General features: G+C 39.7%; 1 protein-coding gene across 1 annotated transcript in view; it reads left to right on the plus strand.

The window, feature by feature from the left end:
* Positions 1 to 26,816, plus strand: part of SLC24A4 (solute carrier family 24 member 4) — a 1,237,943-nt gene that overhangs the window by 116,953 nt on the left and 1,094,174 nt on the right. Inside the window, exon 2 of the mRNA XM_044074649.1 lies at positions 800 to 874. Within this exon, the coding sequence (XP_043930584.1) occupies positions 809 to 874 (66 nt within the window). The 5' untranslated portion in view covers positions 800 to 808. The remainder of the gene's footprint in view (positions 1 to 799; positions 875 to 26,816) is intronic.

Genomic DNA, 26,816 nt, shown 5'->3' on the forward strand with positions numbered 1-26,816 from the left:
TGTTAATAGTTCGATAGTATCCAAGCTTGTGCTGCTTGTTGGCTTTGGGTATTTGTGTTTTTATGGCCATGAATAGGTAAGTTTCTGGCAGATCTTGCTTCTTGAACTCTCTGGTTCAGCCTGCTTTGTATTAAAACCCTGAATAACTGACTTTCTGTGACAGCAGAAAGCTTTCCCTAATGGATGTGACATGGCTATCTGCTATCATAGATGGGGAATTTTCATCTCTAGAAGTTGCCAGGGTGAGTTTGCGCAGTCACAGCACCTATATGCCACTGAACATCTGCTGTTACGGGTAAGTAGAACTTGCACAACTATACTTTCTCTTGACAGATTAGCAAACTTAACAGAAAAGGCAGCTTTACTTGCAATATGCTTTGGTTTAGTGATATAACACTTAAGATTTGCTGAAATGTGTATATATCTTATGCAATCATGCTGAATCATTATGCAGTCATAAAATGTAAACAATGTTTCCCTTCTGAAATCTGTACAGTTTGTTTTTGAGAAAAATGGTGCAGATATTGCTGAGTAATGTACAATATACACCCCCCTAAAGACAATTTAAGTCCAAGGCAGTTTTCTCCACTTTTTTCCTAAGCAAATTGACACATCAAAAGGAGTAACAGAATGTGTTCAGACAATTTTCCAGTTAACAGAAGCTGCTTTTGTGATGAGTCATAATGATTTTTCTCACTTTAAATATTATGACAGCTCTCAACAGTTTACCATATTTATCAAAATGAAGTTTGATTACTACTACAGATAATGTATTTACTGCTATTTTTTTCTTTTACAGGCACTCTATATGTTTTATGCCTTGGCTATAGTATGTGATGACTTCTTTGTCCCATCCTTAGAGAAAGTCTGTGATGTAAGTAATTTATCATTTCTTCAACATACATGCAGTAGAACAATGTTTAAAAGACTCCATCATAAAATAATGCAACTTGCCGTGAATCACCATCGCTATCACAGCATACAAACTGGAGTAAATTGCAAAATACTATTACTACTTTTTAATGACAACCGTTCATATTCTAGTTTCTTGTGGTAGTGTGTTTCTAATTTGATCTTAAATATTCAGATTTAGCAGCATTTTCATACATAAGGTTGCTTGATTTTTGCATAAAGATAATTTAAAATCACCAAACTATTTGCATGGGAATTGATCCAGCTATGCAATATGTAATGTAGAAACAGCCAAGTCTATTTCAGCAGCTTTGCCCGTAGATTTAAAAGCAAAGGGTAAATATTTTGGAATAATATATTTTGTTGTCCTGTTGCATATTGGCTAGCCGCTTTGTACGTTCAGTCTGTAATTCAAGTGAAAACTCAAGTCTGAAATGTCAGTCATCTAACAGTGGCAAAGCTACACTGAAGTATATTTGCTTTTCTTTTCGAGCATTCACTCACATCCATAGTACACCATCCTGCAATTGTAAGAAAGTATTGGTGGAGTTCAGTCATTCACTCTCAATTCAGGGTAATTTCAAAAATAGTAAGATGACTGGCAGGGGTTAAACAAACACCAGACATACTCCATCCAAAAAAGAAAAGGCCTCATGAATATGAGAGTACAGCAGATGAGTGTTACTGCTGCAGGGAATGGCTTTATTCCAGTTTTAGGACAAAATAGGTAGAAGCCATATACCTGTTATGTTGTGCTTCAGTTTTAGCATCTACTTGTATCTCACACAAGCACATACATTGGCTAGCAATTGACCATCAACAGCAGCACATTAATTGGGGAAGAAATGCTTCATTAAAACTGAAGAATGTCACGAAATGTATACAACACTGAAACCTGTAATGCAGTATTCATGGATAGAGCTCTCAAACTGCAAGGTACTCTAGGATGACTTGTCTTCAGAATGAGAGTTCTTCATTCCACAAATGCAATGAGTCCTCACGTTCTCAATCCTTTTGTTCCAGGACGAGCACTTGCATTATAGTGTTGAGCTGTACCAGACTAGTTGCATCACAGCTTGAATTGTTTCATGCCATTCCTCACTAAATTTTGTAAAGATCATTCAAATCTGCAAAAGTGGTGGAAGCCAAGAGGGGACTCTTGAATGCTTGAACATATTTTTTTTTCAAAACAAGGGCCACATACTGGGAATGTGCTTTTTATTTTTCCTCATTCACACTGTAGACCTCTGCCAGTAGAAAGAGTAGAAGAGAACTTATCTAAATCCTAAAATTGAAGGACCTGATGTATACATAAAGGAAAGCCCATATTCCATAATTATCACCATAGATTTTGGTTAAAATAAAATAACACCCAATATCAATGGCTGAGGGGGGATGATGGCTGTACTTGAAAGGTGGCTGGATCAAAAACCAAATATAAACTGGGGAAGCATTTATAGCTGTAGTAATTCATGATTTCAAAAACAACTTACCAAAAGGAATTACATGAAATGCTGCCTATAGGAGAGGAAGATTTTCTTGCAGTGGTGTTGCTGCCATGAACAGAACATAAATGCTTGTACTACTTTGCGACACAGAAGTGTTATAATATAGAAGCCAAGTCCACTACATTTTGCATTGTTATAAAATAACTGTAGTAAAGCTTGTAGCTGCAGCTGCCATTTTTTGGATATAAATTCAACAAGCTTAATTTTCTGGAGGTTATCATTTAACTTGTCAATATGTCGAGAGTGCTTTAGATCTCTCTTGTTCATTCATTCTGAGATGTACAACAGTGCTGACCAGACTCTGGCTCTACGCCAAAATGAAATGATGTCCCACGTGCAGCTTATTCATCTGCAGTTGCATCATGTGTGACAGTGACTGTTGTACGTGGAAATCCCATTCCGATAACCCCGATATCACTAGCAACCTAATGAGGAGTGCTTTTTCATAATTCCTCACCTTCAGATGTAAAATGGTAAGTCCACTACCACGGCATTCACATGGTTTTCAATATTATGTAGGCATCTTTAAAGGAGCATTGCTTTTTTCCTTTCACAAAGAACTGTTCTTCAAGCTTGATTGATCACACCAGTAAAAACATTAGTTTGAGTCTGGCACAATGAAGGAGACTGTCTACCCTATCTAATAAGTTAATTTGCATCACTTCAGGTGTTAAAAAGAAAAATGCAGTGTGAGATTAAAACAAAACAAAAAATATTCCTACACCCAGTTGTAGTGTAGTTCATGATAGTACTGTCCTTATGTAAGGTGCTTTGGATCCCCTGCATTGCAGTCACCCTGTCAAACACCCAGGGATACAGTTCTGCATGTAAAGTTGAATGGCGATCACTGTAAAATAACATCCCCTGAGCTGATGCCAATGCAGTTTATTCATACAAATTCCATTGCTGATGAAAACATTTAAATGTACATTGCTTTCTCTAACCTTGGCTTGGAGAAGCTATTCACAGATGTAGTACACCATTCAAATCCATCTACTTATAGCCATTATTATATTTAACAAGACTTTTCTACAAAATACACCAACATTTTCTGAATGCTTGGCCACAGATCCTTGTACAGTATCATGAAATTCCCCAGTGTTGCCCGTGTGTATTGTAATGTGCTCAGTATTGCATTCATCTCGTATGTAGTTCTTTACATACGTTTGACATGTACGTTCATTCAACATGTACTTCACCAAAACTGATGCAAATACAGTAAACTCCTGTTACCTGGAACTCAAACAACTGACACTCAAGCAACTAGCAAAAAAAAAATTGAAGAACTATAGTGCAATTTTCATGTGTTGCATTTTGTTTTCCCCCCTGCAGAAATATACCTTAAGTTTTTAGAGTTTTCAGAAGGAAGACTGGAATATGTTCCCTCTCCCCAACCTGAGAACAAGTCAAACTAAACAAATAGTACAGGGTACAGTATTAGTCAGGCCTATTTTTAACAGTAACTCTCAAGCAACCAGAAGCTGTAGTTATCTGGCATCTACCAATCACCATGTGTGCCAGTTGACAAGCTTTTGTTTCATATACAGTAAACTCTCAATCATCATTTCTGAATTTCTACTATAAAGGGGAGATCTACATTGGCCAATATGCATTCTGTGTGTGTGCACGTGCACCTATGTGCACCCACATTCATGTCTAACCTTAATCGAAAGAAATATGAGATACTTAACCTGGTTAAAAAAAAAATTCTCTGCATCATTTAAATTCTTTTCCTGGGGCACTATTTTGCCAGTAATTGCAATGTAAATACAGAACAGGAGACTTTAATAACTGATGGAGATCAGAGGTCATGTGCCATAACATAAATTTATTTGGTAGCATATAGTTTATTACAAGGAAGCATGTTATATGAACCTGTAATTATGCACAATTGATTTACTTCCTTATTTTTTATTAATAACATAAAATGCATTCAGGTGAAGTAGCAGTGATAAACATGCTCAACACTTCTGAAGACCAGGATGTTAAACTGAAAATGAATTAATTTGAAGAAATTGAGAGCATCCCTGCTGCTGTTTTAGGTTTTGGGTAGGAAAGATAACATTGTGGGAGCCTTCTGGGTGCAGTCCTATACTGGCGATCAGTCTTGCATCTTATTTTTCAGCAAACAAGTTTCTTGAACATCAAAAACAAAGTACATCTGGTAAAACAAATGATTCATTGCAGTAAATCAATATTTGATACTTTTAGTTTGTAAGATTGCACACTGTGATCATGGTATCCCAGTGAAGGATGGTTACATCTCTCTCTACATTTGTTTCTACTGCAGCAAACCAGTTTTTAGTAGTATGATGGATGACTGGGACACTTGAAGAAAAGGGAATTCAGAGAGTGAACCTGGCTTTCCTTGATGGTTCGTTATGGGTTCAGTACCAGGAGTCTCTCCATTAGTAGTCGCACTGTACAATGGTTGATGTGAACACTGACATGGGTGGAGCACTTTGGAAGTGTTGCAGGGGCCTGGAAGGCAGTAGATACTTGAAGAAATTGTGGTCAGTATGCTGCTGTTGCATTTTATACCCTCCAGAATTTATACAGAGGGCCAATGAAGGGGGTACTAGGGGCTAAGTAGAATATACTCCCCAGACCTTATACTTATCAGAACTCCTTTCTCCCTTGAATCCTACTCCAGTGGTAACAGAAGTTAGAAGACCCCACCCTTTGAGAACACTTACAGCTCTCATATAACCTGCCTTAGGGTCTTCCTAATGAGAGAGTTTAAAAACATTTCAACAACTGTTTTGTATTTTATCGGCGTCAGCCTTAGAGTTCATGCAAGTGCCTTTTGCAATCCTGCTAAGTGATATTTCAGGCTAGAAAGGTACCGCATTTTAAATCATAATTGCTTCCTGTCTTTCAGTAAAGAAGCTGATTTGGCAAATTGCTAATGAGGTGATGGGTGCAGCAAGTAGGGAGACTACATACAGATATTTTATCAGCATATAATGTACATTATGTATATGTGCAGGTTATGCACATAATTTACCTTTGCAGTCAGCTGAGATCATTTTGGGCTTCATCTGCTCCTTAACTTTTCCATTGACAAAATAGACATTTTATTCACCGTTAGAAATATTTAAAAATCTGACCTTTAGCCTAAAACCAAACTCATTTTGTCTGGTTGCTAACTTGGTTTGTAGCTTATTTTTAGATGGTGCTGTGGAAATGATACTTAAAACTAATTAAATTATGTTGCTCTAATGAGAAATAAGTCTCCCACTCCTCACCAGAAGCAAGGTATGCATGTGGCACTCAAATTCAAAGTTAGTTTGTATAGAAGCAGAGCCAGGTTCTTTCTGAATGTCCATAACTGTTACAATACCAGTCCAGTCTAGTGAAGCTGCAGTCATATAGTGACCAGACACAGTGAAGGGAAAAGCACCCACAGTGCCATCATATAGAAATGACAGACTTGAAAGCTAACAGAGCAGTGTCAAATGGATAAGTCATTACACTTTGGCTTAGATTGTAGGTTTGAGTCCTAAAATGCGTGTGAAGAAAGGACAGTGTTGTTTTCTTAGGATTCATGAATGTCAGGTTCATCAGGAATCCATTAGGGCTTGAGCTTGTTCACCAAACCTATAAAACTATACATTTATTTGGAACCATCTTTCTTCTAGATAGTAACCAGTGATAGCTTACTAGAGCAAGCTGTCTTTCGCATTAAATTATAGTAACAGAAGCTTATTGTGTATTATATATCCTTAAAACGTTAACATGGTCTAAAAGAATTAAAAGTTTCAGAGTAATAAAAACCATAATGAAGGAACACTACAGAGTACAGCACATCCAAAAATAGGAGAAAAAGCCACACGTATGGCAAACCTTATATTGCATTTGACTCCTTGCATGCTACTAAACTGTAAAAGGTTCATGTTCATTACCATAAAATGCTGTTATTGCTGATCTGTAAATATAAATTTCTCGCATACTTCAGTATCCATTCATGAATATTCTGTTTTGTCTACATTTCCGATGGTATACTCTGTCAGGTTATCTCTAACAAATGTAATTGTGTTGAAATTTTAAATGCCACTTTGACCTTAGGTTATGACTGAAAATGATCTGTAGGCACCAACTTTGTTTAGTAATGCATAGTGCACGGGTGGTGTCTGTAGTCATGGGCATTTCCATAAAATACTGCTCAGACCTTTGCTTGGTATAAATGTGTATTAATTATTGCAGTATTTTGATCTGTTAGCATTTTTGGTGGTTTGGACAGCTGGTAGAGTTTCTCATGCATGGAAGGTAGCCACAATGTCCATGATATTAAAAGGTGGTAAACCCGTGGAGTCAAATGGTGCACTATTGCCCAGTTACATTTTTAAATGTAGGCTGCATTTAAATGGAGATTTGGGTTGCTCCTATCCAGGGGCTAATGCACTGATCCCACACTACCTGCTATGTAGCTTCATTATGAGGTGACCATTGCTTGTGTCTGTCGGACACTTGATGGACTTTCTCGATGGTGATCCAGTCAGTTGATAAATTGTGATTAATCTCAAACACTGTTCTCCTTTGGTCCCATATATGATGGTAGAAATGTCGACATCACTGTATGAAGGATCCCATCCCTTCAGATAGGATGTGAAGATGGGTGCTTTTCTTTTTTAGCTCTGATTTTTGCCTTGACAATAAAACTACTGCTACAGAAGATGAGATCACTTGCAGATTGAGGGCATAGGGGTAGGGTCACTCGCTTACTCTCTGTGAGTGGTCCTTTAACTTTTTTGGAGTACAAAGCCATTTCTTCCATATTTCTGAGACCTCGCCATAGAAGCTGTAGATAGTGCAAAGGTATGAGACCAATGCAAATTAAGGAGGAAGTTCTGCTGGTGAGGTTTATATCCGCTTAAATCTAGACGTGTGGGCAGTAATGTGACTGGTGGTGATGATTCTCCCATATTGATGAGAGACCAGCATTACTCAAGTCGAGAAGCATTGCAACTTGCCACTAGAGCAGTGTGGTCTGTTTCTGTAATGTTTCATAAATGGGTCTCCTTTGTTGCAGACCACAAGGTTGAAAGTGGCTTGGGTGGAGGGAGGGTTGTGGGTAAGGGTGAAATATGGGGAAGCAGGTAGTGAGTTTGTTTTGTGAGCTTTTTTATAAAATTAGTTCTGTGCAGTGGAAAATAAGCCTATTTAAAGTGTCTATATTACATCGACAATTTAGTTAATCAAATAACTAAAGCTAGATCTTGTAATATCGAAAGTCCGTTTCAACCAAGGGAAACACTTCCCTTGGCTGCTTCAAAAAAATCTTTAGACCTGAAATCAAGTGGGGGTGCTTTGCCCCCTACACTCCCCTAACTAAATATATGAACTCCGAGATCGCTTCAAATTGGAGAAAAGGGCATAATCCACAAAACAGCCAAGGGAAGCACTTCCCTGGGTTGAATCGGCCGTTCGACATTTTACGGTTTTGATATTACAAGCTCGAGCTTTAGTTATTCAATTAACTAAAGCTTCGATCTTGTAATATAGACCCTATTCGAATTCTTTCATGGTTAGCTTTTCATTCATGTGAAAGCTTTCTTGGATTTTCCTGTCGATATCCCTCTTATGTTGGTTTAGCTAACAAGAGAGTTTTGTCATGACAATTAAATGCACTTTACTAATTAGGGATACAGGGATGGTACCCACAAGATATTTTGTGGTAGTCTTGGAGGGCCATGTGAGCTTATATTCCACAAAGTATACTTGGTAGGGGGAGCAAAATTTGGTTTCTGACAGCAGTAAGTCAAAAATGTATCTGTGCTCAGCTGGATAGGCCTGACCCAAGCCAGAGCCATGATAAAGGAACAGCAAGAAAATGGTTGACATGCATGCTAAGGTTGGAGCTTGTGAAGCTGGGGGGGAGATGAGCTTTATAAGATAATTTAGAAACTGGTATAAGTGATGGCGATTTTTGGGGAACTGTGAACAACTACTCTGAGCAAGTGCCAGTGGAGTACTAGCATTTAGAAGTGTAGTGGCAAGGTTGTGGAGGAAGAGGGGGTAGTTATTTCTTTTTTCCCCTCTTTTCTCCCTTTTGGATTTGACTTCAGCTAAAATGTGCTGCAGTCAACATGGCTGATTGCTAGGTGTAAATACATGATTGACTTAAACAGTGAGCCCTGTTTGACCTGTATGTCCTTGGGGAAGATTGTCATTGCTTAACTGTGAAAACTGTACTAAATTCAGCGATTACAAATTTTCTACTAATCCAGTCATCCTACTGTAGGTCCACTTTTGTAGTTAGTGTATTTCAAAGTTTAAATATAACTTTCTTGAATATTGCAGTGGAATGGGGCAAAGATGGTGTCACCATAGAAAGACAAAAGAAAAAAAGGTCCGAAAACCATTGGGTACTTTAGCTAACTTAATGAAACAGAATTTGAAACTTGTTTCCACCACAAAAGATGCAAGACAAATGGGGAGAACTACTGTTTCAGAAACAGTAGAGTGTCAACACAAGGAGTGCTGTATGCAGGAGATGGTGCCAGTTAAAGCTTAAACTGGATGATGTCCAGCATTGGCATCGCCCGGAGAATTTAAGAATTAGGGTTACCAGAAGTAAGGAAAACAGTGGCCCTGTTCAGTTTGATGATATTAAGGGGCTCCCAGTCTACAAACAAACTACCAGAATTTAAGCTTTTGAAGATGCAGAGGATTGGATGTAGAAATGAGTGGCACAAGTACCAGTGCAGGTTGCCTTTGCTTACAGAAACTATCTTTAAAAAGAAAGGTGGTGGCCCCAACAGTCTGACACCTAAAGGAATTGGGCATTACTTGTTAAATGGCCATGCAAATCGGCAGGTACATTTTGTTATTCCTAAGGTAAATGCATGGCCGGCCTTAGGCATAGGCCAACTAGGTGGCCGCCTAGGGTGCCAGTCTAGAAGGGGCACTTTTCCAGTATTTATTTGGTGTAGGTAGACCAGGATAGGGGCACCAGGTAATGTGTTGGGGGGCGCCGTGGAGCCCTTTTGCCTAGGGCACCAGTTGACCTAGGGCCGCTCCTGGGTAAATGAGCTTATATGGAGTCATGGATTTCCAAGGGAACCCCATAGATAAACTGTAAACACTGGAAGAGTAGCAGTAGGGCAACAAGATCCGATTGGTCTGCATAAGCCACTCCATGCAAATGTCACTCATTTAATCCATGAAAATACATCCCTTACTTAAATCAGCTTTGCTGCCTTCTCTCCATAAAAATGAAACTATTTAGTTTTACAGTTTCTACAGCCAGTAGATTTGTACTTTGTTTTCAGCTTGTAGAAACTTAAAAAGATGCATCAGACTTTCTAAGACTGTTCTCAACTGCTGCAGCTGACCTGATGTAAATGACCCACGATTGTTGTACAGCATAAATGGTAGTGGATGCTGATAGTGGCCTTGGATTAACCTGAGATGGTATTTTTGAGTTTCTATTATAAGCATTACATATAAGAGTATGCCTTGCTTTATTTCTGATAGCTAACCCATATAGTCTTTGTGGTGGTGCACTGTAAATGGGGTTGCAATTAACTGGGTCAGGGCTATGTGCACAAGTAATGGTTGCTACGGACTGCTGCCTTTTGTGAATGTGCTTCATGTGGATCTAAAGTGTTATAACCAGAATGACATGCTTTCAAAAGATGGTGGCCCCTAGTGTTTGTATACCTTTATGCTGAGTGATTTGTTTAAGACTGATACAATGTGCACTGAGCAGATACTACAACAAAACTTTTTGCATGCTTTAGTGATTTTTTTCAATTGCCATGTTTTACTAGTTGCTATACGAATTGCATCTTGTTTAATTGCTGTACAGTTTTTCTAGAACTGTTGATCTTGACTCTCTTATTTGAGTATTTAAAGTACAGTGTGTGGGTGGGGTAAGTCATCTTTGTCTTATTTTACCAAGTATTAAACCCACTTTTTTATCTGAACATGGATGAAGGTACCAGTGCTGTAATCTGGGAGAGAGGAAGGTAGTAGTGCAACTGTGATTATGAATATGAAGTGCACACACCCATGCAAGTAGTTGTAATTATGAATATAAAGTGCACAGACCCATACATGTAGTCACAGCTTACGACATACAAAGGGTTTTGGCAGCACTATTTTCTCACTATTATGTTTGTCTTCATAATTAAACTTAAATGAGAATAAGTTTCCACGGAAGTGTGTATACAAAATCCCACAGTAGGTTCTATTCGGTATGCTGTAATTTGTTGCACATCGTGGGCTCTTGCATCATGAAGGAGGATAACCATATCTGCTTAATACTGTCAGTATTTATCTGTTGAAAAACAACTCTGTTAAAATTCTTAGAAGGATTTCTTTTAATAAAATTGATCCTGGTTTGTGTTGCGTTTTACTGATAGTCCTGGGGCAGAGGTCGTCTCCTACCCCAAGTCTGGTATTACTGAGGCAACGCTTTAAGTATGAATGAACTTTATTTGATTTCAGGTCACTTAAGTTTCAACAGACACAGTTCTGCTATGCATTACTGTTCTAACAAGTTTGTTTTCATCTTTTATAACTCAGCTTCTTATATTCTCCCAGTGAGTGAATACGGTTTCAAATTTGCAAGACGTATATTTTTTACTAATGCCCAGTATATAAGCTACATACATGCATAATAGCTGAGATATTCAGGATACTGAGGATAAGACTCCAGAATACATGGTGTTTATTCTGGAATGCTAAGGGATTTAATACCAGTGTTAAAAATCAAATCAGATGTTCATCATCTCGATCACTGCTGCAATAGCTTTAGCTATCCATATGGGTTATACCCTGCCAAATATGCAACGGCCAGACAACTTCCACACCTTCAGGACACATTCCATGCACTCAGGCCATTTGGTCCGTTTGAGCTGCACTGACTAAAAAGACAGATTTGGGCATCGAGCCCTTCATTGCTTTCCAGCGGTTGAAGAGAACGCTCCTCTGCAGGCTTTTGAGGATTTGACCATCAGCTTGTGGTGTCTCTTTGCTGGACAGTTAAGTTCCCTTTTGGGGGTAAAAAATCTTCCACATTACAAAAAAGTGTGTGTATATCTATATATATATATATATATCTATATATATATATATATATATATATATATATCTATATGTATCTATATATATCTATATATATATATATATATATCTATATATATATATATATATATATATATATATATATATGTGTGTGTGTATGTATGTGTGCGTGTATATGTATGTTGTTTAATTGTACTTTCCTGTTCAGTAAAGTTCTTTTTAAGCTAGGAGTTTAGTGTTTTAATGGACACTCATGAGACTTAATTGTACTTTTAAATGGGAGTGCACTTCTTTCCTGTCAGTTTAAAAGTTTTTTAAAACAATTGAAAAACATATTTGTGGAGAAATTGTGCTTAGTTTACTTTTTAGGGCTAGTTGAGTGTTTTAAGATGCTTTTTACTGTGTTTTTTTGTGAAAAAGGTGATTTATAAAAACTTTTAATTTTTACGGACTCTTGCGGCTTGTTTTCCTTTGGAAAGAGTCATTATTTTCGGCTTGACCATGGAACAGATTACAAATCCCATGGTCTGTCATTCCTTCTAGCCACAAAAAGAAAAAGCTTAGCGAACAGCTTTTGCAATCCCAGCAGGCTAGCAATTTGCCTTACTCATAGGTGGGTGACTCTGCTGTGGCTATTAATTATACCTCAGACCATTCCTCTTACCGTGGATCCCTCTGGTGTAGAACCTAGAGCTACTGTGGACCAGGGGTTGGCCTCATCCTCTGGCTGTAGTTCCCTCAATGAGCAAGGGAGAGCCACTCTTATCAGATGTGGGAAAGGGCCAGAATGCTTTGACCTTCCATGGGGAAGCTGCTTATCCCTTTTAGTAAAACTGTTGGTACCATTTTTTTTTGTCAAAAAGAAACCAAAAACTAAACATTTATCTAATTCTCAAATTTCCTTAGACCAGAAATACTGGGTCTGGCTCAGGTTCATCTTAATACTTCTTATAATTTACTGTCTGGTGGAAGAGGGTTATCTCTTCCTGGAGAGATTCAAGATTCTAAATCTGGACAGGGCGATGAACAGAAAACCCTGCATCTCTCCCAATTTCCTGATTCAGACTCCAAGGTGAGCTCTGTTTCTGATTCTCCCTGTCGGGGGGGTGGGTTCTCTTTGAGATTATTTTCAGAATGTACCCGTGCTTTAGTGGAAGAACACTAAAGTCTCTCATTCCTTCATAAAATACTGAGATGTTCCAGAAGAATTTTCTAGAACTTTCCCCATTCCCCCAGTTTTGTCAGCTGTGGAGGATGACACTGCCTGCAGTTTTCGTGATAGCCTGCATATCTTAAAAGGACAGAGAAATTGTGTAAGGTTCCTAAGTCTTAAGTTTTTAAACACTCTTCCCAAACCTGACCTAGCAGCGATAGCTTTAGTTGATCCTACTGCTTGCTGCTAATTTGGTTAATTCCCATCCTACACTTTCTGATAAGGATATGAAGATTATTACTTAAGTATGTGGAGGAAAAAAGTGTATGCTTCTGCAACTTTCATTTTCAGAATTTTGAATTGTCTGGTTCATATGATGAAGTATAAGGAATGTTTTGTCTGCAGTTTCTAGTGAGGAAAAATATGCTAAAATTTAAATTTCTTCCATTGTACATGTCTCAGCTCATTGTTTGCAGTGAGTCTTCCAGGCTGTGATACTGGTACTGTTTTGGGGAGGGTTGAATTACTGCATTATTAGAACCTCCCAGATGTGAAATAAGATTTCAAATTCTTCCTTGGGTAGAGATTTGTATTTTTGGTTCGTTTACTGTACAGGTTATAAAAAGTGTGACAAAGGAGTAAGCTGACTCAATGAATGTGTAAGATTTTCAGCCCTCTTTTCCCTAAATTATGTATGGGATTCTCTAAATCTTCATCCAGTTTTAGCAAGAAACAAAATAAGCAGTCTCAATAAAATGTGTGTAAAAATGTTAATTAAAAAAAAATGGCAATGGGGGTCCAAAACAAATTCAGGACCCCCCCCCCCACAAAAAGGACAGTCCAAGTCAGAATAAATGTTTAAGGGACCTTTCTCCCACCTTCCACCCTGGCACGCTGTTTTCCCCTCCATAAAGTTTGAGTCTCCACTTATCTCTTTGGCAACAGTTTCAGACAAACTGGTTCTGAAAATCCATCATCACGATTACAGATGGCAGTGGGAGGACATCCTTCTCTCTCAGGAGGTAATCCTTTATCCACCAAACCAGAACTGAATTTTTATTTCCCTATACTTTATATGCTGTCCCAGGGAGTGATAGCATCAGATCCTCATCATTTTGGGAAAGGTTTGTATTGAAGGGTGTTTTTTTAGTGTCAAAGAAAGAAAAAATACCTGGAGACCAGTTTTAGATCTTTCTTCAATAGGCAAATAGGTTCATAGAAGGTTACTAGGCTAGTGGCCCTAGAGCCTTTATAAGCCTAGCCATGTTAATTCCAAGTATTTCCATTTATTCATTTTGGGTAGTATGCAGAATGAATTTATGAACAGGGTGGGCCTGTGATCAACACCGGCTACCCTTGTCCATGAAGGGACATGGATACCACCCCAGGGGTAAATTTGTGGTCTCCCATCCAATTATTTAGGTTGTGTTTAAGATCAGTGAGGAGCTTTTTTTACATGAATAGGAAGTCTGTTCCAGAGAAGCAGCACATTCCTAGAGTGAGTGACTCTTATGCCATTTGACTTGCGGATGTGCACCATTTCCATTAGGGCATGTCTGGAGATTGCCCTGTAGGCCAGGCACAAGTTGCTTCTCAGCAGATTATAAGATGGAGACTGGGCTTTCATCCTTTCCACATATGTCATGGTTTGGAGTCCCTGTATTTTTTTTAAGAAACCACTGAGGGTCTGTCCAGCTGCTGCAGGTGTCTGGTGAGGTACATGCAAAAGGGTGCATTATCCTCTATTAGTGGTCTGATAAGGGTTGAGGACAGTGGAGTTCAAAAATCCCTTAACCTGCATGCTATGCCCTTGTTTGAGGTGCGCTATGTAGAAGGTTTTCCTTACCACTGTGGAAACTTGGTTGAAATTCAAATTGCTATCAACCTGTATTCCCAAGTCTCACACCACTGGATTGGAACTGGGGGGGGGGGGTGCTGTCAATATTGTAATTTGTAGTGAATTCCATTTTGCCAAAGGGAATAATGCATTTTTTTTGCATTTAATTTGATATTGCTTTGGCACCAATCATTTGTTTGTTAGCCCTTCTTGCAGTATGTTGACATTGTTGATTGCTTCCAGTTTGCAGTTATTAGAGAACTTGCTGAGACAGAGGCCATCTATTATGGCCTGGTCTTCTGAGGAATAATGAGAAACAGTAAGGGGCCCAGCACAGACCTCTTTGGTTACTCCATTGGTGATTGTTCTACCAGCGGAGGTTGAGTCAGCAGTTTTGACTGTGTGCTGTCAGTGAGCCAGTTGGATACCCATCTAGTACAGTAAGGGTTAATCCCCAGCTGGAGAGTTTCTCAAGGATGCCAGAGTGAGTGGTTGTGTCAAAAGCCTTGGCAAGGTCAAGATAGGCTGCGTGGACAGTCTTGCATTTATTCATAGTTCTGGTGACCTTGTCAAAGAAGGCTACCAGGTTTAATAATCATGATCTAACCTTAATGAAGCCAAACTGGGTTGGTTCTAGCATTTGGAGGTCACATACTGTGTGTCCTTGTTGAGATCAATGATTCTTTCCATGTCCTTGCAGATGAGGCTGGTTAGACTTGTAGGTCTGTAGTTCCCAGGGTCAGTTGATGGCTCCCTTTGTGCAGAGGGATTACTGTTGCTGGTCTCCATTCTGCAGGAACTTAGCCAGTTTTCAATCTATGATCAATGAAAATGCTAAGTGGGTCTGCAAGGTCTTGTTAGATTGTTTAGTAAACAAATTGGGATATTTGGTTCCACTGAGGCTGGTTTTTTGGCCTTGGTGAGAGAATAGCTGACCTGTTCTCTAGAGATACTAGGCAGAGGGCTGGTGGTCGGGTATGCTTTGGGATATGGTAGGTGGGGATAGGGGGTTTGTTTGGGCTGAATCTGTCAGCTGTTAGGTTGGTGATACCTTCCTTTTTAGGCTCTGGACATAAAGAATGTCTTATGATCCTTGGCTAGGGATGTGATTTTAGTTTCGTAATTTGCTTTAGAAAACTTTACAAGATTTCTGATTTCCTTGTTTAGGCTTAGGAGGGAACTCTTCCTCTGCAGAGTGATACCCATCTTGTTTTTGGACAACAGCTTTTTTCTCTTATTTAATCTGTTTATATTTGAAGTCCATCACAGTGGCTTGTTATGGGGAAGGCCTGGTTTTGATCTGGCCAGGTATAGCAGAGTTTATACAGTCACTTAAGTGTTTGTACAGGGCATTTGCATATACTTCTGCATAGTGATCATTGATGTCTGCAGTTGTGGGGAGGTATGAAGCTTTATACAATCGCTTAGTAGGCTGTAGTTAGATTTGGTAAAGGTTTTATAATTTTTGTTCCTGTGAGGGTGTCATTTTGAGCAGTTACTTCAACCGAGACTGATGTGCGGTCTGACTTAACCAGAGATGGTATCACAAATATAGAAGTACAGTGCCCCCCCCCCCCCCCTGTGTTAGTGAGTACTATGTCCAGAACATTAGAGCTCCTAGTGGGGTGTAGACTATCTGTTCCAGAGCATTTGTGTCAGTCCAAGAACCTCTGGGCAAGCATGTTTTTACTTGTGTATGTCCCCCAGTCTATGGAAGGATAGTTGAAATATCCCATGACGAAGGTGTTGGGCTGTATGGTGAGGGATTCTAGTAAATTGAGGTAGGCAGTGTGATTAATCCTAGTTCATGATGGGGGAGATCTATAGCTAGCAATGAAGGGATATGGTAATTTCCCAACAGTTAATTGGACATGGAGTTGTTTGAGAGTCATGCTGTTTGACCATTGTTGGTGTATTTGTTTTTTATGAACGGACAACATCCCAGGCTGCGTTTTACATGAACTTCAGAACAAACTGGCTCCCCACTTAAGCATCATGTTCAATAATATCTTCTTATCAGGCTTTGTGCCCACTGAATGGCGCACAGCAACAGTTATCCCACTCCACAAAGGGAGAGCCACCACTGATCCCGGGAACTGTCGACCTATTAGCCTGATGAGCCTGGTCTGTAAGGCCATAGAACGTATCATGGAACTCCTAAACAAAGACATTGGTAACCTCCAAACTCTGGATCCCACCCAGTTCGGGTTTGTGAAAGGCAGATCATACCTCCTGAACCTGATCGACTTCTTTGAGGCAGTCCCCAAAGCCGTGGATGAGGGTAAGGTGGTTCACACAGCCTATCTTGACCTCGCCAAGGCTTTTGACACCATCCCCCATTCTGGAATTATAGCTAAACTCACTAAATTAGGTATAAATCCCTACGTCACAAGATAGGTTGACAACTAGCTCACTGACAGAACCCACACTGTAAAATTGCACTCCAAATCTGACCTCAAAGCAGTGACAAGCGGAGTACCACAGGGTTCCATCCTGGTATCTCTCCTGTTTGGTATCTACTTCTCTGAAGTACAGGCTGACACAGAAGGCCTCTGGCTAACGAAGTTCGCAGATGACTGCAAACTAGGAGCCATAGTAAAGTCCCCAAATGATGTGGACATCCTACAGAAGGGCCTGACTGAGACAGATGCCTGGTGTCAGAGCCATGGTCTCAAGCTCAATGCCAAAAAGTGCAATGTCATCCCCTTTGGTAAAAACTCTGTACCCATGAACTACCACATAGGCAGCAATCTACGTAACATTGAATGCGTGATGAGACCTTGGGACCCAGGTGGGCAGTAGTCTCTCCTTTGATAGTCACATCACCACAGTAGTCAGGAAGTCCTTCTACATGGCACACCTCATCATAAAAGGGTTCTCATCCAGGAAAAAAGAGGTTATTGTTCCCCTCTACTAGTCACTCAGATCCATTATAGAGTACAATGCCCCATTTGGACTGTACCTCACAAGACATCTGCAGCAGCTGGAAAGGCCACAGAAGTATCTCAGAGGATTACTGGCCTTAAACAAATGTCCTACACTGACCGCCTCAAAAAACTCTCTACTCCATAGCATATCGCCTACTCCGAGGTGATCTCTGCCTAACATATAAAGCTGTGTCAAACCCAGAGCTGTTGGACAATGCTACACCTAAAGAAATCCCAATCTCTCCGATATACACGCTCTAGGGACCTAAACCTTGTCACCACAATAAACAGGACATGCTGGAGGGATAAATTCCTGTCCCAGAGATTTCTATACTCTGGAACAAGCTACCCATCTAGGTCAAGCAAAGTTCCTCATTAGCACTCTTAAAGAAAAATCTTGAGTGGATGGGAAATAGGAAATACACCTCGGGGACCACTTCTGTGTCTCTGCTCAACAGTGGCACAGAAAAATAACTTTCTTGTGTGGCATAAGCCATGGAATTTTACTGGCTAGGCTTACATAGGCCTTTGGGCCGATTGCCTAGTACCTACATATGAAGGATACACCTATATCTTTGGTTTCTTCATGCTCATTTCGAGGTCTAAATGTGTGGAAGACATTGTAGCCTTGCACAGCCAGGGTGCTCTCAGGAACCTTGAACCACGTCTTGATAACTGCACAGACATCAGCATCTTCCAAGGTGAGGAGTGCTTCCAGGGAGTGCAGTTTCATGTTTAAACTCAGCATGACCCTGAGTTTGTGTTTCCAATTTTGTTACATTGGAAAATTTGTTTTCACATTGCCAAAAAAGACACTATGAGGGAAGGAAGAGCCTTTGCTACTACAGGCCCTTGTACCTTTGGGACAGGTGCAGACCATGCTTAGCAACGCAGCAAGGTCAGTCTACTATATCTTCCCAGGCTGACAGATACTGGATCCCCCTGGACTGACACAAGAAGCTACTTCAATTACTGAAGTCAGTTGTCTTTTTTTGTTTATATTGTGGCATCATTCTGGGTGAGGGAAGGATGCTGCTTAGAGCTAAGGATATTACCTGTCTGGGACAAGCACAGTTCCATCATGCCTCTATTCAAATAGTCCAGAGAGATGCATCTCAAGTCATTCACTCCAACGTGGACTATGACTGAGTCATAATGGTACATGTTGAGTGACTTGAGTGCATCCGTGATTTGTCAGATCCTCTGATCCTGGCACCTGATGGGAGGTTGACTGTGACCTTCTTGCCCAGTTTGGTAAAGGGGACATCTGTGGTCTCACTATGGAGTCATCTGACCAAGACTTTTGATATGTTTTGCTTTAGGGGCTTATGCGTTGAGACAATGGTGTCTGTGTGCTGATATATGCTGGGATTCTAAGAGAACATCTCAAAATCCTTTTTGACTCCACACAGAATTGTTTTCCTGGAGCATCAGCTTAGAGACGGCACTTCAAAGAGCGCTTCTTCCACAGGTAAAAAAAAATAGATCTGTTTATACGGTTTTCCACTCAGATGTCAGTAGCTGAGAGGGAATACTTCAGGTGTTCTCATGACACCTGATGCTCATGATACCCTGCCAAGACTCCATATAAGGATACAATGGTATCTGAAGTCTCTCTGGTCATAGCACCAACATTACTTGTCTTTTCAAATCTCAGTGCTGTGGGATTGTCGGAAAAACCATCAAGCTAAAGACAGTATATTTTCTTAAATCCAGGTCTCCCCTTCTCCATCCCTGCTCCAAAGCAGTCAGTCACCACAGAAGCTTCAGACTTTACTTTGGGAACAGTTTCAGGAGGGATAAAAGTGCAGGGGGGGCGTGGAACACCAAGGACAGGTGAAGCACAAAAATATAAAAGTGATTGACCCGATGAAGGCACTCCACTCTCTATCAGTTTTGGTCCTCAGGACTTCAAGTTGTTACAGACAATACCACAATCCTATGGTAAATCAACAGCAAGGGGAAATGTGTTGTACCCCATTTGCAGACCAACCATGTTAAGTTGGGCTATAGCTTCACAGCACAGTCTCACTCTACAGGCATGCTGCATTCCATCAGAGCAAAACTGTATAGCAAATGAGCAGATAAGGACAAATGCAGATCCTCTTGGATGGAAACTAGATCAGGGGTTCTTCCAAGATTTGATTCATCTGTGGGGTTCTTCCAAGATTTGATCCATCTGTGGGGAGTTCAAGTAGATCTTTGCCTCCTTTCTGAACAATCAGTTGGCAAGATGCTGTTCCAGAACTTGATACATGAAGGCCTGGTGGAAGTCCAATGAAAAGGCATGTTCCTATATGTTTTTCCATTCTCTTCACTAATATACAAGGTATTTGTGAAGATTCAGAAGTAATCCCTCAAAATCATTGTGGTGACTCCCTTTTGGCTCAGGCAACAGTGGATGTTCTTCCATGTCACTTTTGCAGTATTCCTACCATATGGGATCACCTGCCAAGGACAGCCCAATGTCCAGGAGGAAGTAAAGGCTTTGGTATACTGGCTGGGCATTGGACTAGCCCTGGCAGGAGATCCCGCATGTTTATCAGTATTGTAGCAGTGAAAAGGGTAGCTATTGTTATGGTAATGTTTTACACAGCTGTATTTTCTCCCTTTAGGAAATGGGGAATTACTACAAGCTTCCTCACAGAATGAATCTACTTGCACAAGATCAGGGATGTTTGCTACACCCTTATCCCAATTAACTTCAATGGATTCGCTGTGTTAGAGTCCCTAGGTTCCTTTTAGGCACTTGTTTACTGAGAACGTCCACCTATTTACTGAGTACATGCAGCAGGTACTAATGCAGGTAAGAAAGCTTGCTACTAAAAAAAAAAAAATATATATATATTAGCAAATGGAAAAAGTTTGCTTAGTTGGTGCCTACAACTAACCAGCACCCTTAGCTGTAGTATTAACTAGTTGGAATATTACAGTCTAGTTATTCAGTGCTTTTTCAACATTTTGGAAGTTACTATCCTATGACTTTTCTTATTTCTCTTTCAAGGTTAATTTATCGGTCATGTCAGCCCACAGATCGTCCTCCTTCAGTGCATTCTCATGTTGAGATAGTTTTGAAAGGAGTTTTGCATAAGAGACCTCAAAAACTAGTGGCCACTCCTTGGTTTCCAAATTTTGAGAACCCAACACTTGTTCCATTTGAACCAGCTAATTGGGATGTCTTTAGGTTTTGAACATGGAAACCAGTTTTACTAATTGCTCTGACTTCTGCAGGAAGACTGTCAGAGTTGCAAGCTCTTACGATGAGTTAGTCCTATCTCATTTTGCACTCAGACAGCGTCTGAGAACTAATCCTTCAAGGCCTAAAATGCTATCAGAGTTGGCTTTAAGCCAAACTACCCCATCTCCCTGTTGAATTTCTTGAATCTAAAAAGGAAGGAGAGAGGGTGCTTCCATACCTTGGATGTCTACAGACCTCTCCACTACTATCTTGACCGAGCTAAATCTTTCAGGTCTTGTGATTACTTCAGTTATTGTGAAGGTAAGAGGATGACAGGCTGTGTCAAAACAGATCATTTACAAATGGTTGTCTAATACTACTACATTTTGTTATACTCACTACAGTAAAACTACTCCAGGCAGGATCAAAGCCCACTCTACCAAGGTCTGCTTCATGTATGGCTTTTTGGGAAGGGTTGGGCTAGAAGTATTCTAAAAGCAGCTTGGTCCTCTGTACGTAGTTTTACAAGGCGTTATAAGCATGATTCCTTCTCTAGGTCTAGATCATGCTTTGCTAGGGCCATTCTCCATGGCCTCCAGGACCCTTCTCCGTCCAACTCCCAAATATAGTAAGCCATGGTAATCTACCCGTATAGCCAAGTCTCCTGCAGCAGTGATAAGTATGGTGAATATGGCTGTTGTGTAAGTAGTCGCATTAACTACACGTTTGACAACTGCTGCAATTTTTGCTCCCCCCCCCCCCCCAATTTTTGGTGCATTATTTATGCCAGGGTGTGGGCATTTACTACTTTTGTTCCAACCACTGTCCATTCAAGGCTCAGCCTCTCACTCTGTTGGCATGAATGCTTTGACGTGAAGCTTTGGAAGCTTGGCCATCTGTTATATCCTTAACAGGATCCAACCCACACAGCTAAGGCTACTACAGCAATCAATCAGACATCTTCTGTTGTGGTAAATTTACTTACCTAACTGTACTTTAGGTGATGATGGAGGAAAAATCAAATATTCTATTCATACAAGATGCTACTCTCATGAAAGATGTTGGCTTTTTGTATAAATGAAGGAATGGCTGGAATGTTTGTTCATAATCTAAACTGGATGCTAAAACTTAAATACAAGATGTACCAGGGAGGTACAGAGCTATTAAGGTTAAAACATCCAAGGGCAGTATAGTATTAAGGAGTTTTTTTTTTGTGAAATTTATCAAATTTCTCAAACACAATAGCAATAACCCCATACCCAATGGTGCCAATAAGAAATATTTAGGCCTAATCCTTGATTTAGTCCTAAACCTAATCACTAATAAAATGCTAACCCAACTTAAACTTTTGTTACAGGATCTCTCCTCCTTCAAAGCCACTTCTGGAGAACTGCCATTGCAAGGTAAGCCCTGATTCCCAAACTTGCATATGGCCTCCCAGACCTCCCTGTCCATTCCTCATAAAATGCGCACACACTTCAAACTCTTAAATAATTTTTTTCGGTTTGTACCCCATGGCTGATCAGTCACGATTGTCTTTACAAAAATGCAAATGGCTGCCTATCCCCAATCAGGTCGCTGTCCTTGCATCGATTCTTTTCAAAATCCTAAACTTAGGCTGTTGTCCACCACAGAGACACAATCTCCCAGTTAGGGAAGCAACTCCCTTATTCATGCCCAAGAATGCAGTACCACCTTATTCAAAATTCCTTCCAAAATTGTAACGGAGGAAAGCGTTTTCTCAAGGAGATGTCTTGCTCCCTGGAACATAGACTTCAGAGATTATTGTAATTCAGAAAGGGCCTTAAGGACTGCCTACATAAGAAGAGTGCACTTGCTTGAGGGATATTGGCTAAGGAAGTTTGCATATATGTGGGACTACTTCCAGTGATTGCACAGCTATGGAAAATAACCTTTGCTCCTTTAAACTGTAACAAAAATTATGTAGTTTTGTATCCATTCATAGTTTTTCCTGTTCATTACCTGTATTTAATATTATTGTGTGCATCTGTATCTGTGACTGTTTTGTTGGTTATTGTCTTTTTATCTTGGTACGTGTCTACTTTTGCACAGGTGGTGACTGAAAAGGATCAGCAGACAAGTTCACCCACCTGGTTATCAAAAGAATAAATAAAATAAATTTCTCTAATGCTGATAATGAGCAAACACTGGCAGAATTTTCAGTGGCATTAAATATATCCAGAAGCAACTATGGCATTGGTAAGAGTCTATAATGTAGCCCTAGGGGCAGAGACTACTTGGTGTCGAAAATCAGATGTCCAAAATTAATAGAATGTTGGGAAATTATATCAAGAATTAAGTGATATGGGGGGACTTCCAAGGTGGTTGCTCATTGAATAACAAATTAATTCTAGTTTTCCCAGTGTGAAAACAGAAGCTCAGTAGAGAAGGCCCAGTAGACTTGTGTTTATCGGTAAATTTTATTATCAGGTTAGTAAGTGTACTGCTTGAATGCCAGGAAAAAGATTGTAGATAATAGTGTGTGTGTGCTGTACCTTTAAAGCCACTGTAGTTCACGGACACGTGCGAGCAAAGTGCCATTTTGTGTTAGCAGCCAGAGTGAAAGCATGTATGTGTTTAGCAGTCAGTCAGCTAGTTCATTTAAGTTTAATGTTCCAGCGTTCATCCTAATGTGTTTGTGTATAATAAGCATCTTAAACGAACACCCAATCCTCCTCATCGTATTTAAATACACAAGATGAGCAACATGGTGGCAGAATGGGATCCGAAGTTAAAACTTCTTAAAACCATGAGGCGCACAGTCAGAAATGGAGGAATATACAGGGGTGGCTCAAATAACTCTTAAACATGTTAGAAAATATTTGCAGGTGCTTCAACTCGTTTAAATGATTTTTCAGTTGAATAGAAGGCAAAGCATTCAAAATGAATTACTGAATAAATGAAATGTTTGAAATTGACAATGATAGAAGTACTCAAAACAATATCTGAATTGTATAAAATGTCTGAAAAAGAGAAAATGACTATTTTTTCACAATGTACTATTTTTTTTTCGCATTAACTAAAGCTATTTAAAGTGCCTGAAGTATACAAAGTGTTGGCAGTGTGTGCAGTACTACAGTACAGTCTTTTCAAAGAGTACAGTTATTTCAAAGAATCTGTTGTGCAGTTAAATACAATTACAAGTACCTGGTGTGTGTTTCAAACTTATTTGGCATGACAGAGGGATTTTGCAGACCTGGTCCGCTTGTTTGATATTTGCTGAAAATTGGAGAGTATTTGAGCAATAATATTTTCATACAGGCTGCTTTTTCTGATAGACACGTACAAACGCATTTATTCTCAATTTACCTGTTCAGAAGCCATTGAGAGGGAACTTTCATTTGTGTATGCACATGCTGTGTATGCAGAGGAGGAGGAAGACGGCCATATTGTGGTACAAGCTGAAATGCAGGAAGAACATGAGTGTTTAAAACATAAATGTAGAGAAATGTGCAACCCTTAAATGTATATTACAATGGAAAGGCACATATTTTACCCAAGAGATCAAAAGCCTGGGGAAACTTCTGCAGCATATATAACTGACTTGAGATCAAGGCAAAAATGTGCAGGTGTGGTGATTTAAGAGATGAGTTGATAAGACGGGCTTGTGTGTGGTATTAATGATGATGCAGTGAGAGAGATTTTGCTTCAAGACGGTGATTTAACTTTGCCATAGAGTTTTGTCACGTGGGTGAATATAAAAGCACAGAACTATGCTTATGAATGAGAAGGAGCATGCTTGCAGTGTCTTCCAGTATGAATGTTGATGGCATGCAGCACGAGGTTGAAATATAAGCCAAAGGGTATGGCTCCCACAGTGCAACCCGGGGCAAATGTAGTAAAACCTGGGACATGCAGCAAAACCGAGGGGTGATTTAGCAATACCCATGGTAAACCTCAGTCAGCTGTCGTAATTGTGGAGACAGCCACGAGCCTAAAAGAGAGAAGTGCTTAGCTTTTGGTCAACAATGCCACAGATGTAAAAAGTGGAATCATTTCAGAAAGCTTTGTAAATCTAAAGAGGCACATTCTTTTATTAAGAGACCATTCAAAGAAACAAGTTGGTCAAATAGAAAGCTGCGACCCTACTTTTTATGTTGATGGTGTCTGTGCTTGAGTAATCTGTTAATGCAGTAGATTTGTTGGCAAAGAGCACAGTATTTTGTACTGTACTGATTTAATGGGAGACCTGTAGAGCTCAAAGTTGATACTGGTTCAAAGTGCAATGCCATGTCAGCAGAAATGTTTGCTGAAGTAAAAGCTGGTGAAAAACTTGATTTGGCAAAGTGTGTGAAGCTTGTTGGTTATGGTGGTGAAGAGATTCGAACCAAAGGCTCAGTAGGGCTTTTGTGCTATTCTGCTGGGAACAGCCATGACTTATAGTTTTACGTAGTCAAAAGACATAGTCATTGTTGGGTCTCAAAGATGGTTTGAAAATGGGATTGATTTCAATTAATAAGGAAGTCCGCCATGTAAGCATCAATAACAATGAATGTTTCACACAATATTTTTTCTGAATATGCAATATTTTCAAAGATGAGCTTGGCAAGCTCCCAGCTGTGTTCTCCATGAGGTAAGCCCAGTTGTCAGACTAGCACGGAAAGTTCCAGTCATAATACGAGGCAAAGTAAAAGCAGAGCTGGACAGAATGGTGCATTTAGGAGTATTTCTTCCAGTAGAAGAACCAACTGAATGGGTATCCTCTGTGGTGGTAGCTCATAAGAAAAGCTCAGATGACATTCAAATATGTATTGACCCAAGAGATTTGAACAAAGCACTTAACCTCCTCATCTGATGTGTACAGTTGAAGTTGCTGTTCTCATGCCAAATGCCACTGTTTTTTTTTTTCTCTGTCTTAGATGCAAAAAGTTCATTTTAGCAAATTTTGCTTTATCAAAACTTTTCCTAGCTAACCACTGTCAGTACATCATTTGGAAGGTACTGATTTTTTAGAATGCCATTTGGAATAAATTCTGTCAGCAAAGTCTTCCAATGTGCAATGGAACAATTTTTTTCTGGTTATCTATGTGCTGTTAAAGTAGATTATATTCTTGTAGGAAGCAATGGTGAAGTTAAACCCGATAGTAACCTCAGGAAAGTTCTAGATTGTGGTCATGAAGGGAATATTAAACTGAATCATCAGGAATGTAAATTCAGGCTGAAAAAAAGTTACTTATGTGGGTCATTTGGTTTACCAGTTCAGACTTACGACCAGATCCATCCAAGCAAACTGCAATTCTTGAGATGTCAGCTCCAGACAATGCCACATCTTTACACAGTTTTTCTTGGCATGGCCAACTGTTTGTTCAACTTCATTCTTGATTTAAGTGAACTTTCAGCATTGCTACGAGAGCTGACGTGCAAAAATGCAACTTGGTCCTGGTTGGAACAAAACCAAAGAGGATATTTTTAAATGGAATTTGTCAGCATTATTTGGTATTAGTAGACTGCTATTCAGATTGGTCCAAGATTGACCAACTTCCTAATCTAACTTCCAGTGCTGTCATTACAAAATTGAAGAGACATTTTTCTGTCCATGGTAGTCTGTACAAAGTCATTTCTGTCAATGGTGCACAGTTGAACACAAAAGGCTGTAGACCGCAAATGCCACTGCACCAGAAGAACGATGAAACTGTATCGTAAAAACCACTTTAATGGATGATAGACATGAAAAAAACACAGATAAAAGTAAAGCACTTTTCGTCCCACTTAGTTGTGGGACTTCTTCAGACAAAGAACCATACAACAACTACAGATATATATCCTGGTGGGGTGGTGCCACAATTACAAACACCACAGCTGAACTTAATACTAATCAAGTGTTAAGTAGTTTAAACTATTAAAGAAACTGTGTTTGCTGTGAAACATTGAATATGCTTATCTGACAAAAACTGAACAAGTCGGAGACATTTAAATGTTATAAATTGTAAAATATTGTTTCTTTTGGCTTTTCCCAGTTAGGGGTCGCCAAAGCGGAACTCCGGTCCGCTAATGATTGGTAGTTGATTTTTTACGTGCCGAGTTACCAGCCCTGATGCACAACCTTCAACGAAGGTACGCCCATTCACGCATGTCTCCACGCAGAAGACGCTCTAGCTGAGAATCGAACCGGACACCATCTCACTGTGAGGCGACAATGCTGCCACAGCACCCACCAAATTGTAAAATATTAAGAACTTTTTAAAAAACTTTGTAAAATCTTTTTTAAAACATGTATATACTTAACAATATTGGGTCCTTAGTAATG

The sequence above is a fragment of the Protopterus annectens genome, chromosome 6.part0 (genome assembly GCF_019279795.1).
Source record: "Protopterus annectens isolate FY-2018-M chromosome 6.part0, PAN1.0, whole genome shotgun sequence".
Lineage (NCBI taxonomy): Eukaryota > Metazoa > Chordata > Ceratodontiformes > Protopteridae > Protopterus > Protopterus annectens.